The sequence below is a fragment of the Syngnathus typhle genome, linkage group LG1, assembly GCF_033458585.1.
Source record: "Syngnathus typhle isolate RoL2023-S1 ecotype Sweden linkage group LG1, RoL_Styp_1.0, whole genome shotgun sequence".
Classification (NCBI taxonomy): domain Eukaryota; kingdom Metazoa; phylum Chordata; class Actinopteri; order Syngnathiformes; family Syngnathidae; genus Syngnathus; species Syngnathus typhle.
In genome coordinates, this window is record NC_083738.1 from 8,757,365 (window position 1) to 8,782,655 (window position 25,291).

At 40.4% G+C, this 25,291-nt stretch overlaps 2 protein-coding genes across 3 annotated transcripts in view; one reads left to right on the plus strand and one right to left on the minus strand.

Moving 5' to 3' along the window:
- On the minus strand, positions 1-8,042 carry LOC133157379 (SH2 domain-containing protein 4A-like). 2 transcript variants are annotated; one of them, XM_061283883.1, is made up of 7 exons: positions 7,874-8,042; positions 6,954-7,041; positions 6,377-6,819; positions 4,696-4,813; positions 3,925-4,039; positions 3,612-3,834; positions 1-2,985 (listed from the first exon to the last, which is right to left on the minus strand). In XM_061283883.1, the coding sequence occupies exons 3-7, from the start codon at positions 6,549-6,551 to the stop codon at positions 2,828-2,830; spliced, it is 789 nt and encodes a 262-aa protein (XP_061139867.1). In that variant the 5' UTR covers positions 6,552-6,819; positions 6,954-7,041; positions 7,874-8,042; the 3' UTR covers positions 1-2,827. The 2 variants fall into 2 exon arrangements, with proteins under 2 accessions (XP_061139867.1, XP_061139859.1); XM_061283875.1 differs by lacking the exon at positions 6,954-7,041.
- Positions 8,043-17,061: 9,019 nt separating this feature from the next.
- The window catches only part of psd2 (pleckstrin and Sec7 domain containing 2), a 30,026-nt gene continuing 21,796 nt past the window's right edge, over positions 17,062-25,291 (plus strand). Inside the window, exons 1-2 of the mRNA XM_061282336.1 lie at positions 17,062-17,239; positions 24,289-24,848. Coding sequence (XP_061138320.1) covers positions 24,373-24,848 — 476 coding nt within the window. The 5' untranslated portion in view covers positions 17,062-17,239; positions 24,289-24,372. The remainder of the gene's footprint in view (positions 17,240-24,288; positions 24,849-25,291) is intronic.

Below are 25,291 nucleotides of genomic sequence, written 5' to 3' on the forward strand. Positions count from 1 at the left end.
TTCAAAACCAAAGAGTTTATTTATATTGGTTAATTTTCATTACATTTTTAAAAATATATTTTCTCTCAATGTAGTCATATTTATGATCAACGTCGGGCTTCTTCCATTTTCTTTCATTGTTGTCTACCGTAGTTATGTTAAAGTTTTGATTCTCTCGTTTCAGAAGTTCATGATCATCATCATCATCATCATCATTAAAAAAACATTGTTCCTCAGTGATCAAGAATTATATCACGCAATACAATTTCTCTCTATCAAATTCTTCATATTTAATGAGGGAGTCAGGTGTCAAGCAAGTGAAACACCGCCCACACCACTCCAGACACTGAAACAACGGTGAATGTGGATTTCGTCACATAAGAATCAATTAAAACACTGCAATAGTATACTCTATATGCCCCCACGAGTCTGAACATGTAACCTGTTTCTAGTTTTGCTATCCTGTAATAACATTTGAATAGATTGGATTAGACATTTTGTGAGATTTTCAAATACCAAAAATGAGCAAATTCATGTCACGATTATCATAGTTTGGCAGTAGACAGGTCAATAAAGTTTGTAATTACCAAAAAAGCCACACGTTTTATTTATTATTTATGTATTAATATTGAAGTGTTATTTATTCAAGATGGATGGGTAGCAACTGCATGTTTGTGTGTGAAGATTAAGTTTCACCTATTACACTGCAGACAGTTGGCCAAGGCGGCTAGCAGCTAGCGGCCGCCGACCGATGGGACCGGCTGTTGTGAGTCAGCATGTCTGCCATTAGCTTGCTAGATAAGCCGAATCAGACAGCTCTATAGCTTATCAATGCTGAATGCTAACTCTGTCTGGTTTTGTCGTAAATTATGTGGAAAGAAAGGCCTGATTGACGTCACACAATGTTATTATGGCGGCCACCGTAGATGAGTAAGCGTAGTATTTTTCGAATAAATATATACATCGTAGAAACACAAGCGGTATCCAATAAAGATAGTATCCGCGTTACAACGGGAAGTTTTGATATCTTGGGTTGAGTTTGGCTATAACAAGTTCTGTCCTACTGTAGCTCTCCCATGGCATGCACACATTTTGCGTTTGACTGCTTGCACCCCTCATTAAACGGCTGAAAGTGCATCAGCAACTTTTCCCCCACTTTACTCGCATGGTGGCATAACTCAAAGCACTCCTGAGTCAAGGTGCTCTGTACAACAAAAATGTCCACTGTAGGATGTTCCACTATATGTATGAATTTACTATTTTAGTATTACCTGCATTGGCAGATTAGTGCATATTAAACATCTGTGAGAAAGAAGGTGCTCTCTATGTCCAAGTGAGCTGCAGCTTCCCAGTTTGATCTCCCGTTTCTCCACAATGACTTCAATGTGGAAGTAAACGGTCTCAGGTGTACAGCATGTGATCTTTGACAGGTGCTTTGTCACAACACAAGAAGTGTCCCGATTTCTCCCTCTGGGCCAGAGAGGCATAAAAGAAGCACCTGCACACTCTTGCCTCTCACACTTGATATGATGTGCACTTTCTTGTGCGGCAAAGTTGACCGCCCTCTCCACAATGCCTGCCTGGCTGGCTGGCTGGGAAACCCTACACTGCCCTGCTAAATATAGTGGGCCTTTTCACACTGCGTGCGTGTGTCTAGTCACATGATCCGAGATATGGGGCGGGTGCACAGGAACGCACACACACACACACACACACACACACACACACACACACACACACACACACACACACACACACACACACACACACACACACACACACACACACTAGGACGGCAAATCCTGAGGCTGAGGGTGTGGAGGTGGTGAGGGAATGCTGTGAGGAGCTTTAATGAGTCGGCCGTGACGTGTTGCTTCCCCGTGACCCAACTCGCATTTGCTCCGTCTCCCCGAGCGTCTCGCCCTCTGTCTCTGCGTCTTAACCACATGCTAATCAGCTTTATGTGCTCTCTGTTTGATCTCTGGTGGGCTGTTTTCTTGCTGAATAGATAATCATTGTGCGAGCCGGCCACTATCAACAACCTCCTTGTCTAACCCTATCAGAACGAAAATATGGGACTAGTGGATACAATTTCCAACACATGAGAATGCAACACTGAATACAACACAATATGTCTTTTTCCACGTAACTCAATGGCAATGCAACTTTTGTTTTGATGTGGGTTTTGCGTTTTCTGGATTCCCCCCTAAAGGGACACAGTAAAGTTTGGTCTGTAAATATTTGATATTATTAGACCACTGGCTATGTTCACCAGTATACTTGACAACAAATGAAACCGTTGTGAAGTTTCAACACACTTGTACTGTGACGGCATGTTGGTTGAGTATTAATGAAAGATCCAACTTGTGCACTGGATGTTTCATGTACATATTTGTCCTCATTAGATTTCCATACAGCAATACTGTCTCAGTGAAATTTACAATGCTCACGATAGACCCAATCAGACAAATGTTCATGTGTAATGTGGTCAGGTGTATACTGATGCATTCCTAAACTGGGTGTTTAGCTAAATAATGTTGCCAAAATGTTGGGGACATCCCTTGAATATGGTGCACCTAATGTTTTGTCCAGTTTGTGCACCGTATATTATGAAGTAATGCGAAAATGTTCTCTCATTTTTTCTTTTTGTGTCACGCAACATACATTTTCTGGAAGCAATGCAAAACATAAAGTGTCAATAAAGTGACAAAGTCCTGTTTCGCCTTCAGATGGCCTTGAGCCTGGACCACAAATGTCTTGTGTCTGGAGCGACTCCCTCATAGTACTCGTAACACGATTCAGTCCATCAGTCTCTTTGGGGTCACAGCATTGTCTCAAAGCCGGCATGTTAAGGGATCGACGACGTGCCTCTGGACAGTAGATGAGCAGGTTTGGCAGGTAAAGGGGGCTTGCTGAAGTTGTGAGAAGGATCAGAACCAAAGGCTTTCCTGAGCTGGGCCACTCTGCCTCCATATTCAGACTTACTGTCTTGAATGCTCACGCCATCTGAGAAGGAAAGTATAAACGGAATTAATTCAAAAAGGTCAGAATGACAGCTATTGATGACCAGAGTATTAAACTTGGAATCATCCAGGTGAGGTATGGGAACATAAAACAAGGAAATATTGTAATTGTACAATCGCAAGGAAGTTTGGATGTTGTGTAAAACAGGTGAAGAAATGATTTGCAAATGATATATTCAATAGAATACCTTAATATTAATGTTGCAAATATTCACTCCTGTTGAATTTGATTCTAACTCACTAGTGTCCTCATTGAGGAACAAAAACATGACGTAATGTACAAAAACAACTCATACTCCGAAAATATTTTAAAAATCGCTCCAATATTTGAGATTTTGTAGCTGTTAATTGCCTGAGGAGACGTTGGGAGTGGCTCCTATCCATAAAATTAAAAAAAAGACTTTTTTCTAGATATGCAAGGCCAGTTCAGAGCCAAGTAAAATGACGCATTTCACCAGATATTATTGATCTGCACAGTCGGCTTACTAAACTAGCAAGGCGTTTTTGTTGGATTTGTCCACTACTTTTAATCAATTCGTATTTTATGACAGTAACAGAAGTGAAAGTTGGTAATTTGCTTTCACCATCAAGCCTCTCTCGTTTCCTCACCTCTGGCCTGTGGGCTGACCCTCTCTGCGTCTAACAGCTGGGCTGGTTTGTTGCCATGGCTACTAAGATGGGGCCTGTTTGGAGGAGCCCAGTGGCTGAGGTTGTCCAAACTGCCGCCTGACTCACTGTCACTGCCTTCGCTGGGGTTCTCCAGGTCGTCATCTGTGCTGTTAGAATCCATTTCGTCCTCAGACAATTGGATGTTTGGCGAGTCCGGGTCATTCTGTTGCACAAATAGAGCATGAGGTTACAATCAGTGCGCGGTTATCATGTTATCCTAACTTAAACAGCCAACGCAAACACATTAACTCACAGCGGTGTCATCAGTTAGAATGAGCTGGCTTTCTTCTTTAAATCCAAGCTGCCGGGACATTTTTCCTGCCAGCATGTCTGCTGTCTGGATGCCGTTCATATTATCATGATGGAGCCTGCAGGACAAGCACCATCAGAAAACAGTCAGCGGACACTCACACCAGCCTTTGAATCACTCTCCCAATTTCTCAATCAGCAAAGAACTTGAATGATCCAAAAAGGAACGAGTGGACAGCGAGTTCCTGTTCTCATTTCATCAAAGACAATGCAATGTCATGAGGTCACGTGCCGGGTTGGAGGGGGGCAGAAATCTATGTGGCATGTTGTCATGTGCTGACCGAGGATCAAGAGTCAACATGACAGCAAGCAGAAGTTCTTTCAGTATCTCACAAAAGTGAAGTACTCAGTGATGTCGTCATGGAGGTCTCCTCATTTATGTTGTTAGCGACGTTCATGTCTGTGTCTTGAGTTATTTTTAGACGACAGTAAATTTGGGTACTGTTACACCAAATACCATTGTAGCAAAATGCCTTTTCTCTTTTTGGACTGATCGGTTGGCACTTTTTTAAATTTCGTTGTACATGTGTGACAATGACAATAAAGATCTATCTATCTATCTAAAGATATAATTAGATATTTCCAAAAATGTGAGGGATGAGTTTTTCAAATACTGTTTATATGTAATTTCTACTAATGTTTAAGATGACTGAGCTTTCTTGAGACATTGTCAGAAATATTCATTTATTACAATGTTTATTATTGTTACTGTTACCTGTTACTCAGAAGGTTCTGGAGAAGTTTGGAAGACCTGAACTCATCCACTTCTCCTATCACACGAACGCACACATCCCCATCACGACCGAGGAGCCAACTCACGTGCTTGCTGGTGGCTGCAAACGGCACAAAAAAAAGAAAAAAAATCAAGAGAAAATCAATTTCAGCATGTAGCCTCGCTGATTGTTATAAAGGCTTATCGCCAGAAGATGGTGCTGTGCTACAAGTTTATTACTCCGACGGTCTGTCCTTGCTTGCTGATTATTTCGGTGTTTAATAAAAGTTCATTTGATTATTCTATACAAACTGGAAATGGTTGTAATTCCAAATAACTGTGAGATATTGTGTTGAGAGCAATGGAATTTTGATAGCATTTGTTTTTTGCATTTGTTTGCTCAGGCATATCCAATGTTCTGACTTTTAAGTTGATAAAAAGGATTATTTTAGAAGTCATCGTGAGGTTTTAGAACAGTTTGCGTTTCTTCAAGATTATCAAGAATATGGTTCATTTTCAAAATGTTTATAATATGAATAAATATAACATCATTTATTTTTATTATATCATTTATGCTATCTACTGCGTGTGCCATTTTCAGCCAGAAGATAGCCATTTGACACAAATGTGACTTTAGTCTTAGCCTTTTCAATTTTTGAAATCTTTGAATTTCAATCCTTTTTCTGAACTCATTATTTAAAAAAAATAGAGGAAGAGTATTATTTTCCAGCATGAGAATACAAAGTATTACGTGTTTTTTTTAAAAGCAGGTTCGATTAATTAAAATGGTCACCTTCAGTATAAATGAGTGTGAAAAACAAAGGTCACACAGTTCTTTGTACATTAATCAAGGACACCTTTTATTTACTATCACGCAAGTCCATGTGAGAGTTGGTACAACCAGTCATGGTGTGTGAAGCCCAAATTTAGTTTTACATATAATTAATTGGACATGTGACAGTAGAGGTAATCTTGAATATTATTATTATTATTACTATTATTATTATTATTACTAAATACAACTTAAATATAAGGTATATCTAGCTTTAAATCTATCTTTTTCTTTCTCTACATACTATAGTTACATCTAAAAACTACAAAATTAATGTATTTATGTGTTTGGTATTTGCCATGCACAACACAAGCAACAAAAGATTCTTGTTGTGTGACACAAACCGACTTGGTTGCCTCTCAGGTGACATAGCAGAGATTGGGTAAACAAAGACTGTCATTCAATATGCGGCTGAAAAACCACAGGGGTTAGTCAATCTTATTCCGCTGCAAGCCAGTAAACCGATTGGACTCATGCTGATAGAGTCACACATGCACTCACATGCACACCTATTGCAGAGCTGGACCGGTGGAGTCAGGTGAGGCTCGAGCTCCCATAGGGCACAACTAAATAAAGGTTTATTAAAGATGGTGTCTGAGCCCAAAAGGCCTGACTTCATTTATTTGTGTCGACTTAATCAGATTGGTAAATCGAGACTGTGTTCCTCCACACCTGTGAGTGTGTTTTTCAATGCTCACGTGTATTCAAGTTGATTAATGAAATCATTGCTTCCTTGTGTGCATAAGTAGCCAATGAAACATTTAAGGAACTTCGTAAGTAACATAAAATAACCTGTTAGGTGTTACTTGTACCAAAGGCCATTTCTAAGTCAGACTCAAGCACTCAAGTTACCTTTCTTTGGTCTGCTGCCGCTGTTGCTACTTTCTTCCTCTCTGCCCTCCCTCTCCTTCCAACGGCGTACCTGTTCCTCTCTCATCTTGAGAAAGAGAATCCTCTTCTGCTCTTCGCTCAGGGCCTCCAACACCTCAGGCTCTACCCACATCTCCTCCAGGATTTTAGCCAGCATCCTGATGCTCTTCTTCAAGCACCGCAAGCAGCCGTCAGCGTGGACCTCTGGACGCTCTGTCCAGAGGTTCTTGTTTCAGTGGCGGCTTATGATGGCTCCCTTTTTTTGTGCGTAGGCTCAAGTTTCCTGCTCTGTGAATGAGTCAAGGATCAGGTAAAGCCCTGCTCGCCTTTGGCTAGTCTTCCTTCTGAGAACAGTGGGAAAATGTTGGACTCCCTTGAGATGACACTGCAGTATGTCTGGACCAACTGTATATTGAAGGCAGGTGCTGCGATTTGAAAAGAAATGCGAGAGAAAGATGATTTCAATAAATATGCTTTCAAATACTGTGAGGAAAACAATCTGAATTCTGACTCAGGCATATAGTCATGAATACAAACATTTTCAATTCTAATAGCTTACCAACCCACATGACTCACAGCCCAGTTAGTTATTAACGTGGGAAGTCCTCAACAAGCACGTTCGGGAAAACACAACCTTCTTCCTCCTCCTTCAAATTGTGTGTAAACACAAATTCAAAAAGAGTGACCAATAGTGTTTGCGCTCTCTGATAAGGCTCAGCCAATAGCACGCGGAAGGAGTTAAAAATGTTGAAAGAATTGAGCTTCAGCTGTGGCCACGTGTGAGCCAGATTTGGTTTGAAGCATTAAGCTTAAGCTTTCAGCGGGCATCCACTTTAACATCATGAAATAGGAAGTCTAAAGTTAATGCTAACATGTTCAGAGACAATATTGATAGTTTGATATCTTATAGTATAAAAGATGTAACACAAAAAACTTCGGGAAACGTTTAAATACACAGACTGGATGATGAAACCAAAAACCAGCGCCCCATGCAAAGTTGAAAGCCAAGGAATAAAAAGTCATTATTATTTATTGAAGGAGCGTGTCTGATGTCATGCATTGAAGATACTGTATCTACAAATGTATCATGTCTGCAAGATAGGTAGCAGTCTTCTACCTGCTGCTATAATAAATGATGCGCAGTCAACATAGTTGCAAGGAGCCCCAAATTAGAAGATCAACACGCACAGGCCTAACTTCGTTGTTCCCATGTAACGACAAAGCTTGCCCCTCTGGCAGCGTTCCAACATGCAAATAGGCTCAGACTTTGTGCCTTGGCTCACATGCAAAGAAAAGAAAGTGAGAGAGAGAGAGCGAAAGAGGAGCAAGGTGTGCAAAGCATACTGAAAGAAGAGTTTTAAAATTCCCCCCATGTGAGAACACAGCGGCTGTTTTCACAGTGGGAGATAAATGAACTGAGACGGGTTGTTGAATGCCAACAAAGACGGAAGGGCAGAGAGATAATGAGAGTGGACTTACTCAGTGGCTGCCAGCCGCCAGCATCCCCTTCTACTGGTCTGAGCTACGGCTAGAGTGGTATGATGACTGCGTGACGTGGGCGCATGGAGCACTCTGTGTGTGAGGTCAGTCGTCAGAGCGGTGGAATGCGGTCGCAGCTCTCCTCTGCTGCATTTGTACCCAACATGAGTGGGACGGACCGACAGTAAAACATTCATCCTTTCCCTCCTCTTTCCTAATCGCCTGCATCAAATGAATCATAGTCATACAAATAAAAATATTGTCCACTACAGCTTAGTATCATTACAAAGGTTTCTTAAATAATAATCTGCTGCACTCTATTATTAAAAAAAAATACAGAATAAGCTCTTTTATATGGTTACATAATGTGGACACCACAAACAGGAAGTCGTTCTTCCTCATGATTTTATCTGTTTACCAGCAATTCGGTTGTTGATCTTCCGTCTCCTTCCGTTGTTTTCTTCCTGCAGGAAGTCCCCGCTGGCTTTGTGTGAAAGCAGTAATCAAAACACCACATGTGCAGGAAGGAATGCGCACACTTAAGCTAAGCTGATGACGGGCTGCGGGCACATTTATTAAGCCAGCGCTCACCTCACAATGCCACAATACGTAAAAAAATCCTGTTGACTAGACGCTTTATACACACACTCTTGACTCATTTTGGTCAGTTCCACTCATCTGGCACTCTATTAGAAACACAAGTCCAGTTCAAGAATCCATAGATGTTTAGTTTGGTCTGTCTCCAAGGAGCAACAATTTTCGGCCACTTTACATACCCCATGTCTTATCTTTCCGAAATCCGTCCGATACTGCTGGGCCAATGGTGAGTATGGATTTTGTTACCATGACAACTAGGGGCAGAGCACAAGCCCCTGCAACAGGGGTGTCAAACGCATTTTTGTCACGGGCCACACTGTAGTTAGGTTCCCTCAGGGGGCCATTAAGACTGTGAAACCATCTAAATGTTTAATCACCTCATCATATTACATATACAGTAGACAACAAATTGACGTGTAACTCAGTTTGACAATTTGAAATTTTGGGACATAGTCTAGCAAGCATCATGAATGTTGACATGCTTTATTTGCTTTCGTGGGTTGCATCGGATGATATGGCGAGCTAGATCTAGCCCCCGGGCCTTGAGTTTGACACCTAGGCCTGACAAAGACAAAGACAGACAAAGACAAAGACGAAGACAAAGACAAAGAGCATCTGGACTGCATCTCACTGACATTTTGGTTACCTTATTTAGCTACATTAGAGTATAGACGTGTCAGAATCAATCAATTAATTGTCTAAATTCTTTTAACGAGTTGAACAATCGAGTGAAAAGGTTTCATTGTTTAACTTGAAAGAGTCCAAATTATCTGATATCAGCCCCTCAACAATAATTATTTTCTGATTTCTGTTCTTGATGATTGTCTTTCGTGTTTATTCAAAATAAGACATTCCCAATCTGCTAAGCTTTTACTTTGGAAAATAATAATAGAACCAGTAACTGAAACAGTTTAAAAAATGTTGGTCAGCGCATCATTCCCTCACGTGTAATATTGCTAAATTGTACAGAAGTTCTCGTTATTACATCACATCTATGATTGTTTGCTATATGTTTGTTTGCCAGCACTGCCTTTAATAAAGAATAAATAATAAATAAAATAATAATAATAATATATAATAAATAATAATGCTTTGTTGTTGTGTTTTACTTGTTGTTTTTAATAATTCCTAAATAAATAGCATAGTCCATCAAAACTGATAGTCATTACATTTACAAAGGCATACACCATATTTATTTTTTTACACCGTATTAGGTACACGTGCACTCAGTGATGTGGCCGATATATTATTGTCGTACTCTTAATGTTTCCTCTTTATTATATGACCCCATTAGGCCGGAATGTGTATGACTTACTCAGAACCTGCAGGTAAACACCACAACAAAAACAGTTACACAGCATTACGTCAAATGAAACCACATCGACCAGTGGTCAATACAGATGGCTTTCTGTCAAAAGTAGAGTCAGACTGATACCAGACACCTGTTTGTTTTTCCCCTCTAGGTTTTGGCACTGGTGAGACAGAGGTAAAGGTCAAGGTTGAGACATAGCAATAATAAAGCTTTTTCTTATTCTTTAATTTTCCCTTTGATTGTTTTGAGGCTGTTTCCTCCAACGGATATACAGGCAGAATATAATTTACCTTAAAGTTAAAGTGAATGTCTGACCCAGGAAGGAAAACAATACTAGAACCATTATAAATATCAAGAGACGGACGGGAAAGGAAAGATGAGTCAGGTGAAGATGTAAGACCACGCCTTTTTTTACAGTGCTGTACTGGAACTTTGATGAAATAATTTGACACTGACCAATATGTTCGTCATCAACCTACATTTACATTTTTTTCCTTACACCTTGAGAAAGTCCCTGCAGTTATAAACCAAGCGTCATTCGGATTTTAACACAGAGGACGTTTTAGTAGTATTTTCTGTATACACAGTGCCCTCTGCTGGACAGTGCGGACAATGTAACACGTATGCACCCAGGATCGTTCATATTGTTATACAAAGAGCTTTTCACATTCGCCTCTAAGAAATATGGAGAGTCTTCATTAACAAGTTCAGGGTGTCCCTTGCCTCTTGTGCAATGATAGCTGGAATAGGGGCCAGCATGCCCACCACCGTAATAAGGGTAAGTGGCCCTTTAGAGAATTAATGGACTGATCTCACCTATAGTATGCCTTTTTGGAAAAGGGGGGAAAAGCCAGACTGCTAAGGAAAACTCACTCACTGTAGTTTTTTTCAACAAAAAAAAAAATCAGGTCACAACTTTTACACGACCTAAAATTGATTATATATCAGCATTATATATTAAATGGGAAGGTTTTCAGTCATTGCCAGGTTAATATTTATATGTGTCGTGTTTCCAGTTTAGTAACGTCATGTTGCGAGCTAGAGAATTATACAATAACGTTCATGTTATTTATAGTCTCTCAATGCCCAACCTCATCAAATAACTTTATTGAAAGTCCTGATTTCAAGAAATATGATAACAAACAAACAAAAAACAAACAAACAAACAAACAAACAAACAAACAAACAAACAAACATTTAGCACTCATTTTAATAAACAGCATAGTCATTTTCGCTGTTGTTGTGACAATTTACACTAGGCATGTCTGGCATGTCCAGCTCCGGTCCACCAGCAAGCTCTGAAAAAAACTGATAACAATCCTGATTATTTGAATCAGATGTGTTGGACAAGAAAGACACATAAAACACGCAAGACAGAGGCCCTTGAGGACCGGGTTTGGAAATCCCTGTTTTACACCTTGGAGTTGTGATTGAATATATTGTTATTTTATTGCGCTAGTCAGGATTGTGGTTTGGCAAGCAGAATTGTGAACTGGGCCTCTCACGTGCTGCTTAATAACTTTATCCTTGCCTGCTCTCCAATTCCAGAGGCCGTCCCGAAGAATACTCAGCAACATTTTCCACACTCTTGAACCAAAATATGCGTAATAGGGTGAATAGAAACAGGAGATCAGTTGTGAACATTTTTTTCCTTCTCTTTACTCTGCGCTGATTCCTGCATGAAGAAAGCAAAATCAAAGCAAAAACTAAAGACAAGAATTTGAAAAAGTTCACTTAGGTTACATCTTTCGGAAGCATTTATTTTGTAAGATATAGACCCAGCTCTGGGTTGGCAGATTCACATTAAGGCAAGTAGTAAGTAGTTTTTTTTTTCATTTTCTTCTCTTCTTTTAACTGCCTGCAGCACATGGAACATGTAATACAAGCATGTGATTGTCTCCATTGTACTTCTTTCTTTCAACACTTGGTGTCCCTGCAATGAAAAACAATATAAGAAGTGAGACGGCTAAGTCATCAGGAAAATATCAAGATGAAGTCACCGTTAGAGTGATTTAAGATTGTAATGTTCAAGGACACTTGGAAAATAAACATAAGAGAACATGTTGACGGGACAGCAGAAAATTAAGCAGATGATCATGAACTCTAGCCTATGACTGTGACTACATTTTTCCACACCAACTATAATAAATGAAACAGTCATCTCATTGTTCACTATAGTGTCTCACTAAATTATTTCCTTTGTCTCCTATAGATCTGAATGATGAAGAGAGGCACAATTTTTCATGCAGCTCTTATGTAACGTAACAATCGAACGTGCAGATGTGACTGCTTGGCTCAATCTGCGCATAGTGAAGTGGTAGAAAATAAAATCCATGGATGGATGCTGATTTTACTAAGCTAAATGTAAAGAATCTACAACTGTATCCACATTTTTTGGTGGGAAATGATGGACATTGCTACATGATGTTTGTGGTTTGCCAGACCACAAAGTATCACAGTATTTTTCTCTCCAAGTCATTTTAAAGGGCAAGCTGGAGCACCATTCTCCAAAATCAACTAATGTTGGAATTTTTATTGTTCTTTCACAAGTTTATGTGGTAGAACAAATAAAGCATTTTTCAGTAATTGTATTTATGGACCTCTGTGGATAATAACGGAAAGTCATGTCCTGTTATGTTAAATAATGGTTACTTGATGGAGTGCAGACCAACAATAATTTCATCTAAAGCAGGATGCATGACTCAAGCTTCTGCTGAATTACTTGTTTTTTTTCCCTCAGAGGAGAATTGTTTGTAAAGTTGCCATCTATTCATGTTTTTGTCAGGTTCTTTTGTGCCGGGGTACGAGGCTTATCCAAGCTGTGGGCTAAAAATGGCCGCCTTTCATACAGCTGGATCAACAGTGGAAAAACAATTGTAGAAAGTGCTACATCTGAACACCAGCTGAGGTTCCCCCCGAAAGTGTTGAGTGCAGTCAAAACAGTAGTGAGTGTGTTGGCTTATTCTTTGGAAAGAAAACCAGCAGGGAGGTATGCATTCTATTTCCTGCTCTATTAAATGATGCACTGTCAGGAGTCTGGGATTTCTGCAAATCGGATACAATCCGCATCAGAAAAAAAAAAGTGGGCAGAAAATCACATTTCAAATGGCTCAAGTCAGCTCATGGAGGGAAAAAGCTGAAGGCGCCTGACACCATTGGTGTGTCAGCTCTGACTATTTTGTCCTTTTGAAAAGCAAGTGAATTAATTTCTTAATTTCATATTTACAGCTTGGCTTGTAAAGGGACTGAGTGCGTTGCTGTTGCTATAGCAACGTGGCAGTCTGTTGACCTGGCCGACGGGCAAACTCATAGTTGGCACGCCGACCACAATACACAGAATGAGTCTCAAACACACATGGCAGACACTGTCATAATGTTGGCAGCCTGTCACATGCTTGTCACAAATGCAGGCACATCTACACTCCGGAAAACAAACACGGGCATTTTTCATGAGCTGAAGGCTCCCACTTAGGCTCCATGTGGCGAACCAGTGGTCACAGGTGAAAGTGATGGAAACCTCTTCAAGACCCACTTTATCTGGGCCAGTGTGTCACATTTTGTCATGCCTGTGGACATCATGACACACGCACACGGTAGGCTGATGGGTGAGTCTGAATAATAATGTCAAAAAAACGAATGAAGCTGAGGAATCTTTCTTTTGAAAAGCCCTACAATGAGGTCATTGTAATGCTGATATGGCCGCACCACATGTGCATATGTGCACTGTACATGCCTCAAACAGCTCCCTGTCGTTTGCCCTGTTGCGGCAGCCGGCTTATAAGAGTTAAGCTCTTTGGATCGATGCTCGTTTGCAGGATTCTCCTCTCACTTGTTCCAATTTAATCAGTATCCTCCCTTTTTTGTTGTGTACCCGATTGACAACACCCATCATGTGCAGTATTTGGAATTCATTTTGATGAATGATCAATCAAGAGTTATTTGGTGCAGGTTTTCATCTGGGCTGGTACTATGCTACACTGAATTCATCAAACACCAAGCGGGCTGTCATATACATGTCACCAAAGAGTGACCCTGTTCTGACCACTGTACTGTACTGGCCTGTTTGGTGGTTTACTGCTCTGGAAGATTATTTTCTTTCCAAAGAGGATTCTTGGTCTGACTAAGGACCACCACCCCTGATCAAACACAGTGTGTGTCTTTGGGTGGTAGAATTGTAATCACAATTGGAACAAATTTAAAATGTAAATTACTAACATTTATGGGAATATTATTTAGCACAGCTTTGCTGAAAATGGGAAGGAAATGGTTATTATTAATATTTTTTTTAGCAAAACTCAAAACTGTTGTTAAATTACCCAACATTGTTTTATTGTATTGTATTCATTGTATTGTTTTATTTTTAATACAATGCAAAATCTAAAATGAAATAAAATTAAAAAAAACACGTCACATTATTATTGATTGTGGGGTTTCTGGTGTAGAACTCAGAGTAAGAAATATTTTGGGCCATAGCAAATATAAAATGTAGAAAAAGAGAAATGTCAATACAGACAGACTGAAAGACAAAAGAGAATTGATTGTAATTTGTGTTGACACTACCAGAGTTATTAATTTTTAATGGGGCTTTTTGCGTTGCAATAACTGAGCAGTATAATTTTCCCCTTCTCTTGCACACTATTTTTCAAAACACCTAATGTCGTGGCCACTGAGTGTATTTTCATAATGTTATTCCTTGAGCTCATCAACATTGGCCTATTGATTTGTCATTAGTCAGAGGACAGGCACACCCTTGCAAACCTTACCCACAACAACACACTTCTGTATGCATCATCACGGGGGACCACCTAACCCAACCAAGCTGTTATCTTTTCCATCGCCCAGCAATAAGTCCGCCCTGCCTCCTTCCATTCCGTTGTCACATCAGGGACTTCCAGTGTCCCCCAAATGTTTCCGCCGTCATGGTCCAGCAGATGTCACTTAGCAGCAGACGCACCTCTTTATTTCTCCATCCATCCCTGCGCCTCTCCAGGGACACAGATGCGGGAGCAGTGAGTGCGTCTGTGTACGTCTGCAGGAGGGGGAGGGGAGAGCAGCAGGTTAATGAATTAGTAATTAGGATTGACATTGCATCTGCAATAGGTTCCCCCGTAACTGTTTTTTGAATCTCACATTCTCTGGTCAGCTGTGCATCCTCTCTTTGTCATGTGTACCCCCCCACCGCTCCTATCATGTCTCCTCATCTCCGCCCACCCCCTACCTGCCTCACTGTGGGCCTTGCCTATCTAACCTTCTCCTCCCCTTGTCTTCAAACACATGACTCTTTTGTTCTGCCCACAACCCCCTCATGACTATAAACCTCCTTCTTCGTAATACTTCTGCTTCCCCCCCCCTTCTCCTTCTCATGTGCTATTGATCACAGAAGATCCCGCCATTGACCGAGCTGCTCGATCCATGCAGACTTTACAATAAAGCCCGAGTTCAATATTAGGTTACAAAATGATGGCATTTTGTAAAATAACAAACCTAAACATAGGTATCTTTTGTATCAGTATATGTATCAATATTTTTGAACTGGGGGTAACAAACACTCTTATTTAGAAAAGGTCTGAATGAGATTCCTCTAAGTTAAATAGCACGTCCCTTCTCATGATGACGAGATGGGGTTCACTGAATAAGTGACTCCGGGTTACATCTCATTGCTGAGGGTACTTGCTTCTACTCGCCGAGTCATAACCCAGACGGTGAGAAAACAGGAGAGACAATAAAATAATTTTAATGCAAAACTCCAGCCTCAACGAATTCTAGACTCGCCATTGGACCAGCAATAAACGGAACAGGATGTGGACTTGCATGAGACAGGGCCAGCCAAACTGATTTTAACATGACTAAAAATAGTCTTTGTAAATTGTACTACTATTCTTCATCCTTGGGGGCAATATTGACTAAAGCATACAAAAGGAAGACATCTGGAATGTGTTTTAAATTGTGGGAAATTTTTTTTTTTTTTTTATAATAATGATAATAATAATAATAAATATACCGTAATTTTCGGACTATAAGTCGCACCGGAGTATAAGTCGCACCAGCCATAAAATGCCCAAAATAGTGAAAAAAAAACCATATATATGTATATAAGTCGCTCCTGAGTACCAACCCAAACTATGAAAAAAAATGCGATTTATAGTCCGAAAATTACGGTAAATGTTATATAATAATAATATATTATTATAATAATATGTAAAAATGTTGCTGTACAAATCATTTGCCTCTTTTTTACATACCTAATTTAACTGTGGAGGTTTATAGAGAATAAATGGTATCAGGGTTGAGCCTGGTTGAGGACAGTGCAGACAGCTAACAGGGAATGCATAGGTAAATAACATTCTTCTATTTGACAGACACAAAGCAGCCACATCATCACAGTTCAGGGCAGACACCAATTGCCTGTTGACAACACAATTTCACTCTTTTCTCTAACATGTGGGGGAAAAAATCAATTGCGCATTCTTTGAGGAACGCTTTCACAAAGACACGGTGTCCACAAGACAGCAACACAACTTCTCATAAATCAGTATTTCTCAAGAGCTATAGGCCGCGTGATTGATTGTTTGCATTTCGGTGGTTTATTGTGTATTTATCATTCCGGTGGGCTTTAATAGAATTGATAGTGGAGTCAGAAAAAAAGCAAAGAAGATACATTTGAGCGTATTCCTCTGATAATCCAAAATACAGCATGTGCATGGCCATGGTTTAAATTGCTTGATTTATTTATCTTGCAGTTGGCCCAAAATATATAAGACCGGGTTATTTCATCTTGTTTTCTCAAGATGTCAATGTCTTATCTAAACTAAACCAAACTTGCATGATGAATGCTTACGCCTGGGTTTGACGTCTGTGATACTTTAGACCTTGGACAGGACTATTTAGCTGGTTGTAAATCATCTGCATGCGGTGCTTTTTTTCGGGTCACTGTTCCACCCCCCTCCCCACCCTTTCCAATCACAACTCATGTGATGTCAATACCCTGTGAAATAAATAGGCCAGCACGAGTTGAAGAGGAGGACATCCATTTGCGTCTTGCATCCTCTTCCAGCACTGTACATATAACACATTTAGAGTTTTTAAATGCTTTCCAGCTACGGTTACAGCCCCGGTGCTCATCTGCCTTGCAGACTACACTGGCCCCGGTGAAGCGCTGCTCCAGCACCGCGAGAGTGACGGTGCTCCGGAACATCCCAGCCGCCCACTTGGCGACTCTGTGCGGCATCGTGTGGAGGCGGAGGCGCGGACCGTCCGTCCTCAAGAACTGAGAGAGAGAGACAGAGAGAGAGCGAGAGAGAGAGCGAGCGAGAGAGAGAGAGCGACAGAGAGACCGAGACAGAGAGCGAGAGAGACACATTTTAGAGGTAGAAACAACGAACCCGTCTACTCGCTCTATTCCCCGGTTGTACGGAGACAGACGGCGGAAGAGGAGCATCTCCACTCGCGTTTTACCGGTGAGTGAAGGAATATTCATCTTGGATGACTAGGGTTATTTAGTAAGGGTGGCATAACGTATTTTTTGGGCTATTTGTGCATCACGATATACGGTCTGCTTTGACGTGCTGTTTTTATTGCTAATCTGGGATCGAAACATTTAAAGTCTAGACCTGCAGTGTGTTCATGCTAACGCACAACGATCAGGTCGATCAGGATTTTATGACAGGTGTGTGTGTTTTGCTCCTTTTCCGTATGGATTGGTTAACCCGACGACGCGTTGCTTTTCAAAACGTTACCGAGGTCTATTCTGGAGGAAAAGAAAGGGCACAAGCCTCAACTGAGCTTGAAACAAGTCTCCCAGCCATCTTGTTGTCATGGTTACTGGCTCGAGGAGGCTGGGAGGACATCTCTCTCTCTCTCTCTCTCTCTCTCTCTCTCTCTCTCTCTCTCTCTCTCTCTCTCTCTCTCTCTCTCTCTCTCTCTCTCTCTCTCTCTCTCTCTCTCTCTCTCTCTCTCTCTCTCTCTCTCTCTCTCTCTCTCTCTCTCTCTCTCTCTCTCTCTCTCTCTCTCAAGAAGACAATGAGCCCTGTCTATCTAGTTTGTTTATGTCATTTAAAGTAAACTGGGGGACTCTGGGAAAAACAAGCATGGGACAAATGCATGTTCACAATCAGTTGGTTGACACAATCGGATACTTCGAGATTTAAATAGTTAACTGCACAGTCATTTTGTGTGGATGTGTGTGTGTTGGGGGTGCAGGAATTTTTCTTCTATTGAAACAGGGCATTTTTGGAAGAGGCAGGCATTCAATGGCATCTTAATTATCATCCGCATTAGAAAAGATGCAATTATCTTAATTATACACATTTACATGTCTTGTTAAGATCCCTTGCAATTCACAGCTTTGAGACAACAGTGCAGTCAATGCTTCTCCAGCGTATTAATCTCAAAGTCAAGGTGTTAGACATGGAGACGCTCCAGCAGCTGCGTCAGGCCTCACTGTCTCACACTTCATTGGCACAAGTGAAGATCTAATACTACCACTGCAAAAGATGTAAAATGGACACACTTCAAAAATAGATCTTTTGAAGTGTTGCCCATGTATATTTATTAGGTTTTACACAGGAACACTAACATTGAAATTCATGGTGTGTTACAACTTCCTCAAAGATACATTCCTGTTTTAAGCGGACTAGAATAAACCCATATTACGATAAAACCATGCATTATGTATGTTTTATGGACAAGAAGGACCGACACACATAATTAATTAATCATTCAGGGTTTGGGCTCAACCCCTGAGCGACCCTGTCAATCTTAATGCCACATTTTAGATGAAATATATATTTCCATCTCTGTGAGATTCTCGAGAGGAAAGCTGTGACTGTGCCCCAGTTGTGCAAAGCAAGCACTGACTTTCCCTCATGGGATGAAACATCTATTTGTCTAAATCTATTCATGGTTAAATTTGGTGTATAAGCATCTCATAATATTGATTCCAACCCGCTGTTAAAAATTTGCTGATGAAGCAGTTCTCACAGCTATATGTGTTTAGATGTATGGTGAGAGTACTGCATGTGTAAATAGCAGCAAATGGTGGCCCTTGATGTGCTGGAAGTGACATGATTTGGGGAACTGTTCCGCTCCACTGGAGGCTTGATTCTGGCTGGACATAGTAGGCAGGCAAAAAACACACCCTGGATTGCTTCCAACTTTGTGTTTCCTGCCTTCCTGTCTTGGGCTGACAACCAGGAAATTATTTCTTCCCCCCCATCTGTATGCATGACACACAAATACATTTTTAAAAGGTGACACTAAAGCTTTGGACCGTGGCTGTAGCGGCAGTGCAGCATGCAGGTGAAAAGGGTCAGTGGGTCATTTATAACCGAGTGAGGGATTTATTTTAGTGTGTCGCTGATAGAGGGAGCCAGCAGGAAGGGGGCGGGGGGCCCTTGGGCATAGACTTCACATCTTATTGTCATTGTTCATTTCATCATTGTTTGCATTCATGCATATTATATTAGATGTGTTAAAATCGTTGACTTTGAAACATGAATAAATCATATGCTATACATGAAACTGAATGACTTGATTTTGCATATTGTCAAGAAAAACTGCAGCAAATCTAACTTTTGTAAGAAATACCACCATTTCTGAGGTATTCGTAGCCTGCCATTGTTACGCTTAGCTATGCATAACTGCTCATAACATTAATCATTTGGCTGGGATGACGAGTGACGCAATTATTCACAAATGTATATGCGTCAGACATGAAGGTCACTTTAGAGGTCGAAGTGTATAAACAAGAGATCTGAGTAGATGAAACTCCAGGGTCAAACACACATTCTAGGATGCTAGTCAACCTAAACATTTGGTGATTTAAAGTACCATTTGAAAAAATCTTCATGGTCATACTAGTAATAAAAGAAATAAAACTATGCTAAAATAAAAACTACTCAATCAGTGGTGACTATATGAAGATATGAAAGAGAGGCATAAAAATGGTTGCGCAATGTATATGAAAGAGAGGCCTAAAAATGGCTCACTTGCAAAAGCTGACCTTTAGGGGCAATTTAATACAAATATTTCATGGTGCAGTTCTAAGAGAGCAATGTTGAATTATAATGTATAAAGAGATAAGAAAAGCTACAGTTAAAGATTATATAAACTCAAGCATGGATGTCTCTCTTTACATACATTTTCATTGATGGAATATGAAATTAAAAGGTGTATATTCATATGGCTTGATGGTAGTCTTTAAGTGGATTGTGTTAAATGTGATTGGCAATAAGTAAGTCTGTTCAATTCCAGTCTGATTGCATTAGTAGCCTCTTTGGGATCTCTGACAGATCCCAATCATGGTTATCTGAGAGCTTCCCAGTGGACCACGACTGTGTCAGAATGAGATCAATACATCACACCACAGTATGTGCACAATATGTAGATGTGTGTGTGTGTGTCTAAAGGATAAAAGACTGAAAGGCGTAAGTAACATTTGATCAGCTGTCAAGCAGACTGTTTTTTTAATTGTGGGACTGCTCATGTGCATGTGCACAGATGATTGGTAGGTGGTCCAAGTGCAATTAAAGTACTTTGATAAGGTTTGAGAGCTTCAGTATACTGCTGTCAAAAGTGGAATTGCAATAAGAATCCCGAAGCTGTTATATAAACACACACGGACACACATAGATTCCCCATGCATCCTTTTGGTGTGTGTGAGAGCACATCTGCTTTTCTCAGTAGAGAAGATGACAATGCAGCATTATACCACTGCTCTATTTTTCTAAAAGCCATTTAGCTCAATTAGCTCCAAAATGAGAGCCTGACAGTGGATTTAGACAGCGATATTAGGAGACATAATGTGGAACAGATGAAGAGGAGAGAAAGGAGGAGAAATGGAACACTGGAGACAGACATGGCGAGAATTCCCACTTTCCATGTCTGGTTTCATAACCGTTCACTGTTTCCATTTATGGAGCGCTGTCACTGTTTTGCTTGGGTACGTGTTCGCATTTGACTGTGTGTTGTGCAAATGTGTGCTTATGGAGTTGCATAAATGGGTGCTAATAGTGCTTGTTTGCATATGCTTGGTAATTACTAATGCTCCACTGTGGACTACATTTTAGTTTAAGGCTATTTGGACTCAATTACAATCACTAATGAGGGCTAGGCTTGTTAGTTGTTTTGACAACATTCAAAAATGTGCATTTGCATGTCTGTGTGTGCGTGTGCGTGTGTGTTGCAGCTCACTGAAGTAATCAAATAAAAATGCAGGCATGTTGTGTGCTACCATGGGATTGGTGTCTGCAGATGGAATATATTGACAGCATTTGGTAAATAGATTATGTTTCCAATTACTACGGCCCAGTGAAGAAAATGTGTCAGCCAATCTCAGCTCATATTCAGAAAGAATCTGCTGAGGGATCATTCAGAACGTCCTTTGAGATCATCACATGACAGTGAGAGGGATTAGAGGACAGCAGCAGAGACACTGTCAAAGCCTGCCTGCGGAAATAACACAAAGCTCAAAAGAGTTGCGTTTTAGTGTGTATTTTAATAACATTTCCATTTCTACATTTATGGTCAAGCTCTTCATTCCAAGCCAAAGATTTCTATTTGATTGTAGCTTTGTCACGTCAACCAGAGGAAATCTAAAATGGGAGACATGCCTCGAGTGAATTTGCATCTGTTTTTGGCTTCTGCTTAATTTTCATCTTACTTTTCATATTCGGATGAAAAATTAAGTGGACCGGTGGCGTCCTCATGCTCCAACTAAAGCTTCTACAGTCCTGTCGAATCTACCAAGAGTGAATCATGATTTTTATACACATACTTTACCATGGGGGAGAACCTCTCTTTTTGCTTTTTTGCCATTTTCTCCAGGGCATCATAATTTCGTGACAGCAGCAGTATGCAATCATTTTATCTTGAAATTGTTTTGATTGGCATAGTATAACGCTCTACAGTGTTTGTCTTTTGCTGTAACACAATAATTTAAGAAACATTTAAACCTGTTCAATATTACACACACATTTGAACCTTGTGACAACAAAACATCTTTGCTGAGTTCTACTCTGCTGTTCTATTTAAGCTCTGCCTTTCTTTCAGATGGCAATGTCCCTGACTGTTTAACCAGTCTTTGTAAATGCATCATTGGATTGGACAATCTGTGGTCAACCGTATCGAACGCTGCAGTTAGATCCTAAAAGATCAGGCACACGGATTCTCCGTTGTCATTTGCCAGAATTAAAAACTCGTAACAGGGCTGACTCTTGAAACCTGATTGGAAAATCTCCATGACGTTATGTTCATCCAAGAGAAATTTTAACTGCTTGTGCACCACTTTTTTTACTGCCAAAACTGATTCACCAATACTTAGGATAGGTTTGGGTTATGAAGAAAGAAAGAAAATAAGGAGGAATAGGGTGAGGGGCGCAGGGTGGCTTAATCCGGAGCATTAAGTGCATTTTTTTCTCTTTACAAATAAACTGACTCGCATTTTTATTATTATCGAGGTGCTGTTTTTGTCCTGCATAACATTGGCCGAATCCGCCCGAAAATGATTAGGCCTTCTCATGTTGTCGTATAGGGGATCGTATAGGGGAGACCCGCTCAACTAAATCAGCTTTGCCATATAGTGGTGAATGGTAATATTACAATTTAAATATTGCAGTCGTGCATAGTATTTGCAGTTTGGCATCCAAAAACAAATATTAACGCCCATAGGTTGCCAGTTGGCTGTCCCTCCTCCAAATATTGAGAGCTTTGCATTTTATATACACTGGGACTTAGACTGGAGAATAAAAATGACAGAATAGTGGAAGAAGGCAGATTTTTCCAACGTGAGGTAGATGAATTGAAAAAAGGGTCACTTCCTGTGTGCTTTGCAAGTCCATTATTTATATAGCAAGCAGATTTTTTTTATCAACCCTTTACTGCATTCACTTTCCATTGCTACTAGGTTGTGAGTCTTGCTGCTTTTTTCTTCAGTAGTTTAAAAACATGGTCCATTGGCTTGGCTCCTCTAAGATCAGTCGACAGGCTTGGATTTTGAAGACTATTGTACTTCTTTATGTTCAAAATAAAAATCAAATCTGTTTTCGGCATTTGGCTGAATGTGCCCAGAAAGTGTCATTCTACACTATGAATAATACTTTTTTTTATCCACAATTTTCTCATCACTTCTTCATATAATGGGTTCAGTTTGCAAATGGGAAAAGGCAACACTACATTTTTGTAAACATTTTTGAAACCAACATTTGAAAGGTCCCTTTTATTTCAACTCCACTCTAGTAGTGTATTGAAGAGAAAAAAACGACATCAACAACAACGTATGTTGAGTATAGAGGCGGTTGACATGCCGAGTTCCACTGTATTTTGTTTCAGAACAATAACAAAACAAGCATAGTGAAAATATAAAATAATTAGTTGCCCAATATAATTATGCAAGAATGGATCAGTAATTTAGAGAGCCATACAAGGACGTCCACGTTCATCAAAAACCTGTTGTAATGTGTGAACATTTCTAAAATAGTATATTCAACAAATGATATCATATTTGAGCAAATTGTATTTAATGCGTGTTGTCAGAAGTTGTAATCTCAAACCAAGTTTATTTTCATTTGATTTGGCATTTTATCATCCAAGTCTAACGGTAGATGAGAAGATGTTCACGCATTGATTTTGATATTATTTATTTAAAGTTAATTCATTCACCGCCATTGACGGATATAGATGTCTAAGATCAGTTTTAAATGGGCTGGCAGTGAATGAGTTCATAGATCATCGAATCTGCTTAGCATTAATATTTGTAACATTAATTGGCTTCACGTGATTGACCAAATCCATCTGTGTTGTATCTTGTACTTGTTCATTCAAAAAGAAAGAGGAACGCATTTGTAATTCACACAAATTAGCTCATTAAAATTGCCCTTGAGTAATCGAAGAGGAGTCCTAGAGGTTTTTTGCTGCCAAGTGAAAGCAACACCGACTTCACCAATAGCAAAGAAACCATTCACAAAGCACACTTAAAACAGGGAATATAGGGGTAGATTGGGGTCAAACGTTTTGTACTTGAAATAACAAAACTCATACTTGGAAAAAATAAAACTTGAAACTGGAAATTAACATGTTGAGCTTGAAGCTTGAAAAATTAAAAAAAAATATTCAAAATAAAAAAATAATTGTATGAAAAGTTTTTTCGAGTTGAAAATAGTTTTGCTTCGCTTTGGTACATTTTTTAAATAAACTATTAATTTTCCATTTATTTTTTTGAGGTCTTTTTTTTTCAGTTGCATGTTTTATAGTTTCAGATTCACATCTCTCTTATCAGGTTCAAATCTTGTTTTTTTGAGTTTCACACTTTTGACCCGAATCTGCTGTGGGTGGCGTGGCACTAGCTGAGCGGGGCGTGGAATCACGAGTGACAGCCGAACAGGAATGCTTGGAACCACCCCCTCCGTGTGGCTTTTAACTGACAGTGAAAAGAAAATCAATGACCAAGTCCCAACCATTTCTCAGGTGTGCCGTCGGCTTTTTTAACAGATTCCTCTCACTGTGCTTTCAGAGCATCCTGCCCAGTTTCCAATCTGACGCTCTGGTCCTCCTCCCTGACCAGAGTGGACAACTCCACTCTGACGTAAAGAGCAACATGACCCAGGAGGGGCAGGCTTTGCCGTGGCCCACCCCATCAGAGAACCCAGCTGAGCACTACCCAAGTATCAACAATCTGCTTACAGAGACTCTGAACCAGACAGGGCTAGACAAGGCTGGCGTAGAGGTGAAGCGCCACACTGAGTGGGTAAGAGAAGAAGAGATCAGTGAAGGTGGAGAGGGAACACAGAGGGAGGCACACGGTAACGCTGAAGGGAGGGCAGAAATAAAGAGAGAGGAAGGAGAAGATTTGAAAGAGAGTGCTAAGGTCCGTAATCAACCCACAGACGGAGGGGAGGAGGAAGAGAGGGATGCGGCAAACGGGGATGAATGCAGAAATGATGAGACGAGCTCAACAAGGGAGGAGGTAGCACATGCTGGAGATGAGATGAGAGGAGACGAGGAGGGGGGAAATCATGACGGGATGCAACCACACACTGAGGACCAAACAACTCAGCCCCAGCAAGCTGGACGGTTAGTTACACAGTTCACCTTGTCCCCAAATAACTATTTCAATGTGAAGAACTTTAAGATGGATGACATAGGAGAAAAATATGACTCAGTTCCTTCAACTTCCACTGATTGGGTCAGGGGAGGCTTAGTGCGCTGAAATCGCCACAACCGAATCTGTTTTTGGCGGAGCATTCACTCGCACAGCGCATCACATAAGCTGTTTATCGACCCTTTTATCAGCTTTAATATCATCAAATGGGATGACAAACACACACACACACACACACACACACACACACACACACACACACACACACACACACACACACACACACACACACACACACACACACACACACACACACACAGAGACAAAGTTCGCCATTAAACATGCCCTCTCGTCATTGCCGCTTCGTTATCACGTTACTCCTCGGCGATGATCCCGATTTTCCAGAAAGCTTGAA

Bases quoted from the DNA above. Each gene is read 5' to 3' on its own strand.
- LOC133157379 (XM_061283875.1), bottom strand. From the start codon at position 6,551: ATGCTGGCTAAAATCCTGGAGGAGATGTGGGTAGAGCCTGAGGTGTTG. The intron at 3,835-3,924 runs GTGAGTTAATGT...TTTGTGCAACAG, and splicing joins TTCTAACTGATGACACCGCT to AATGACCCGGACTCGCCAAA. The intron at 2,986-3,611 runs GTGAGGAAACGA...TTTCCTTCTCAG, and splicing joins GGTCAGCCCACAGGCCAGAG to ATGGCGTGAGCATTCAAGAC.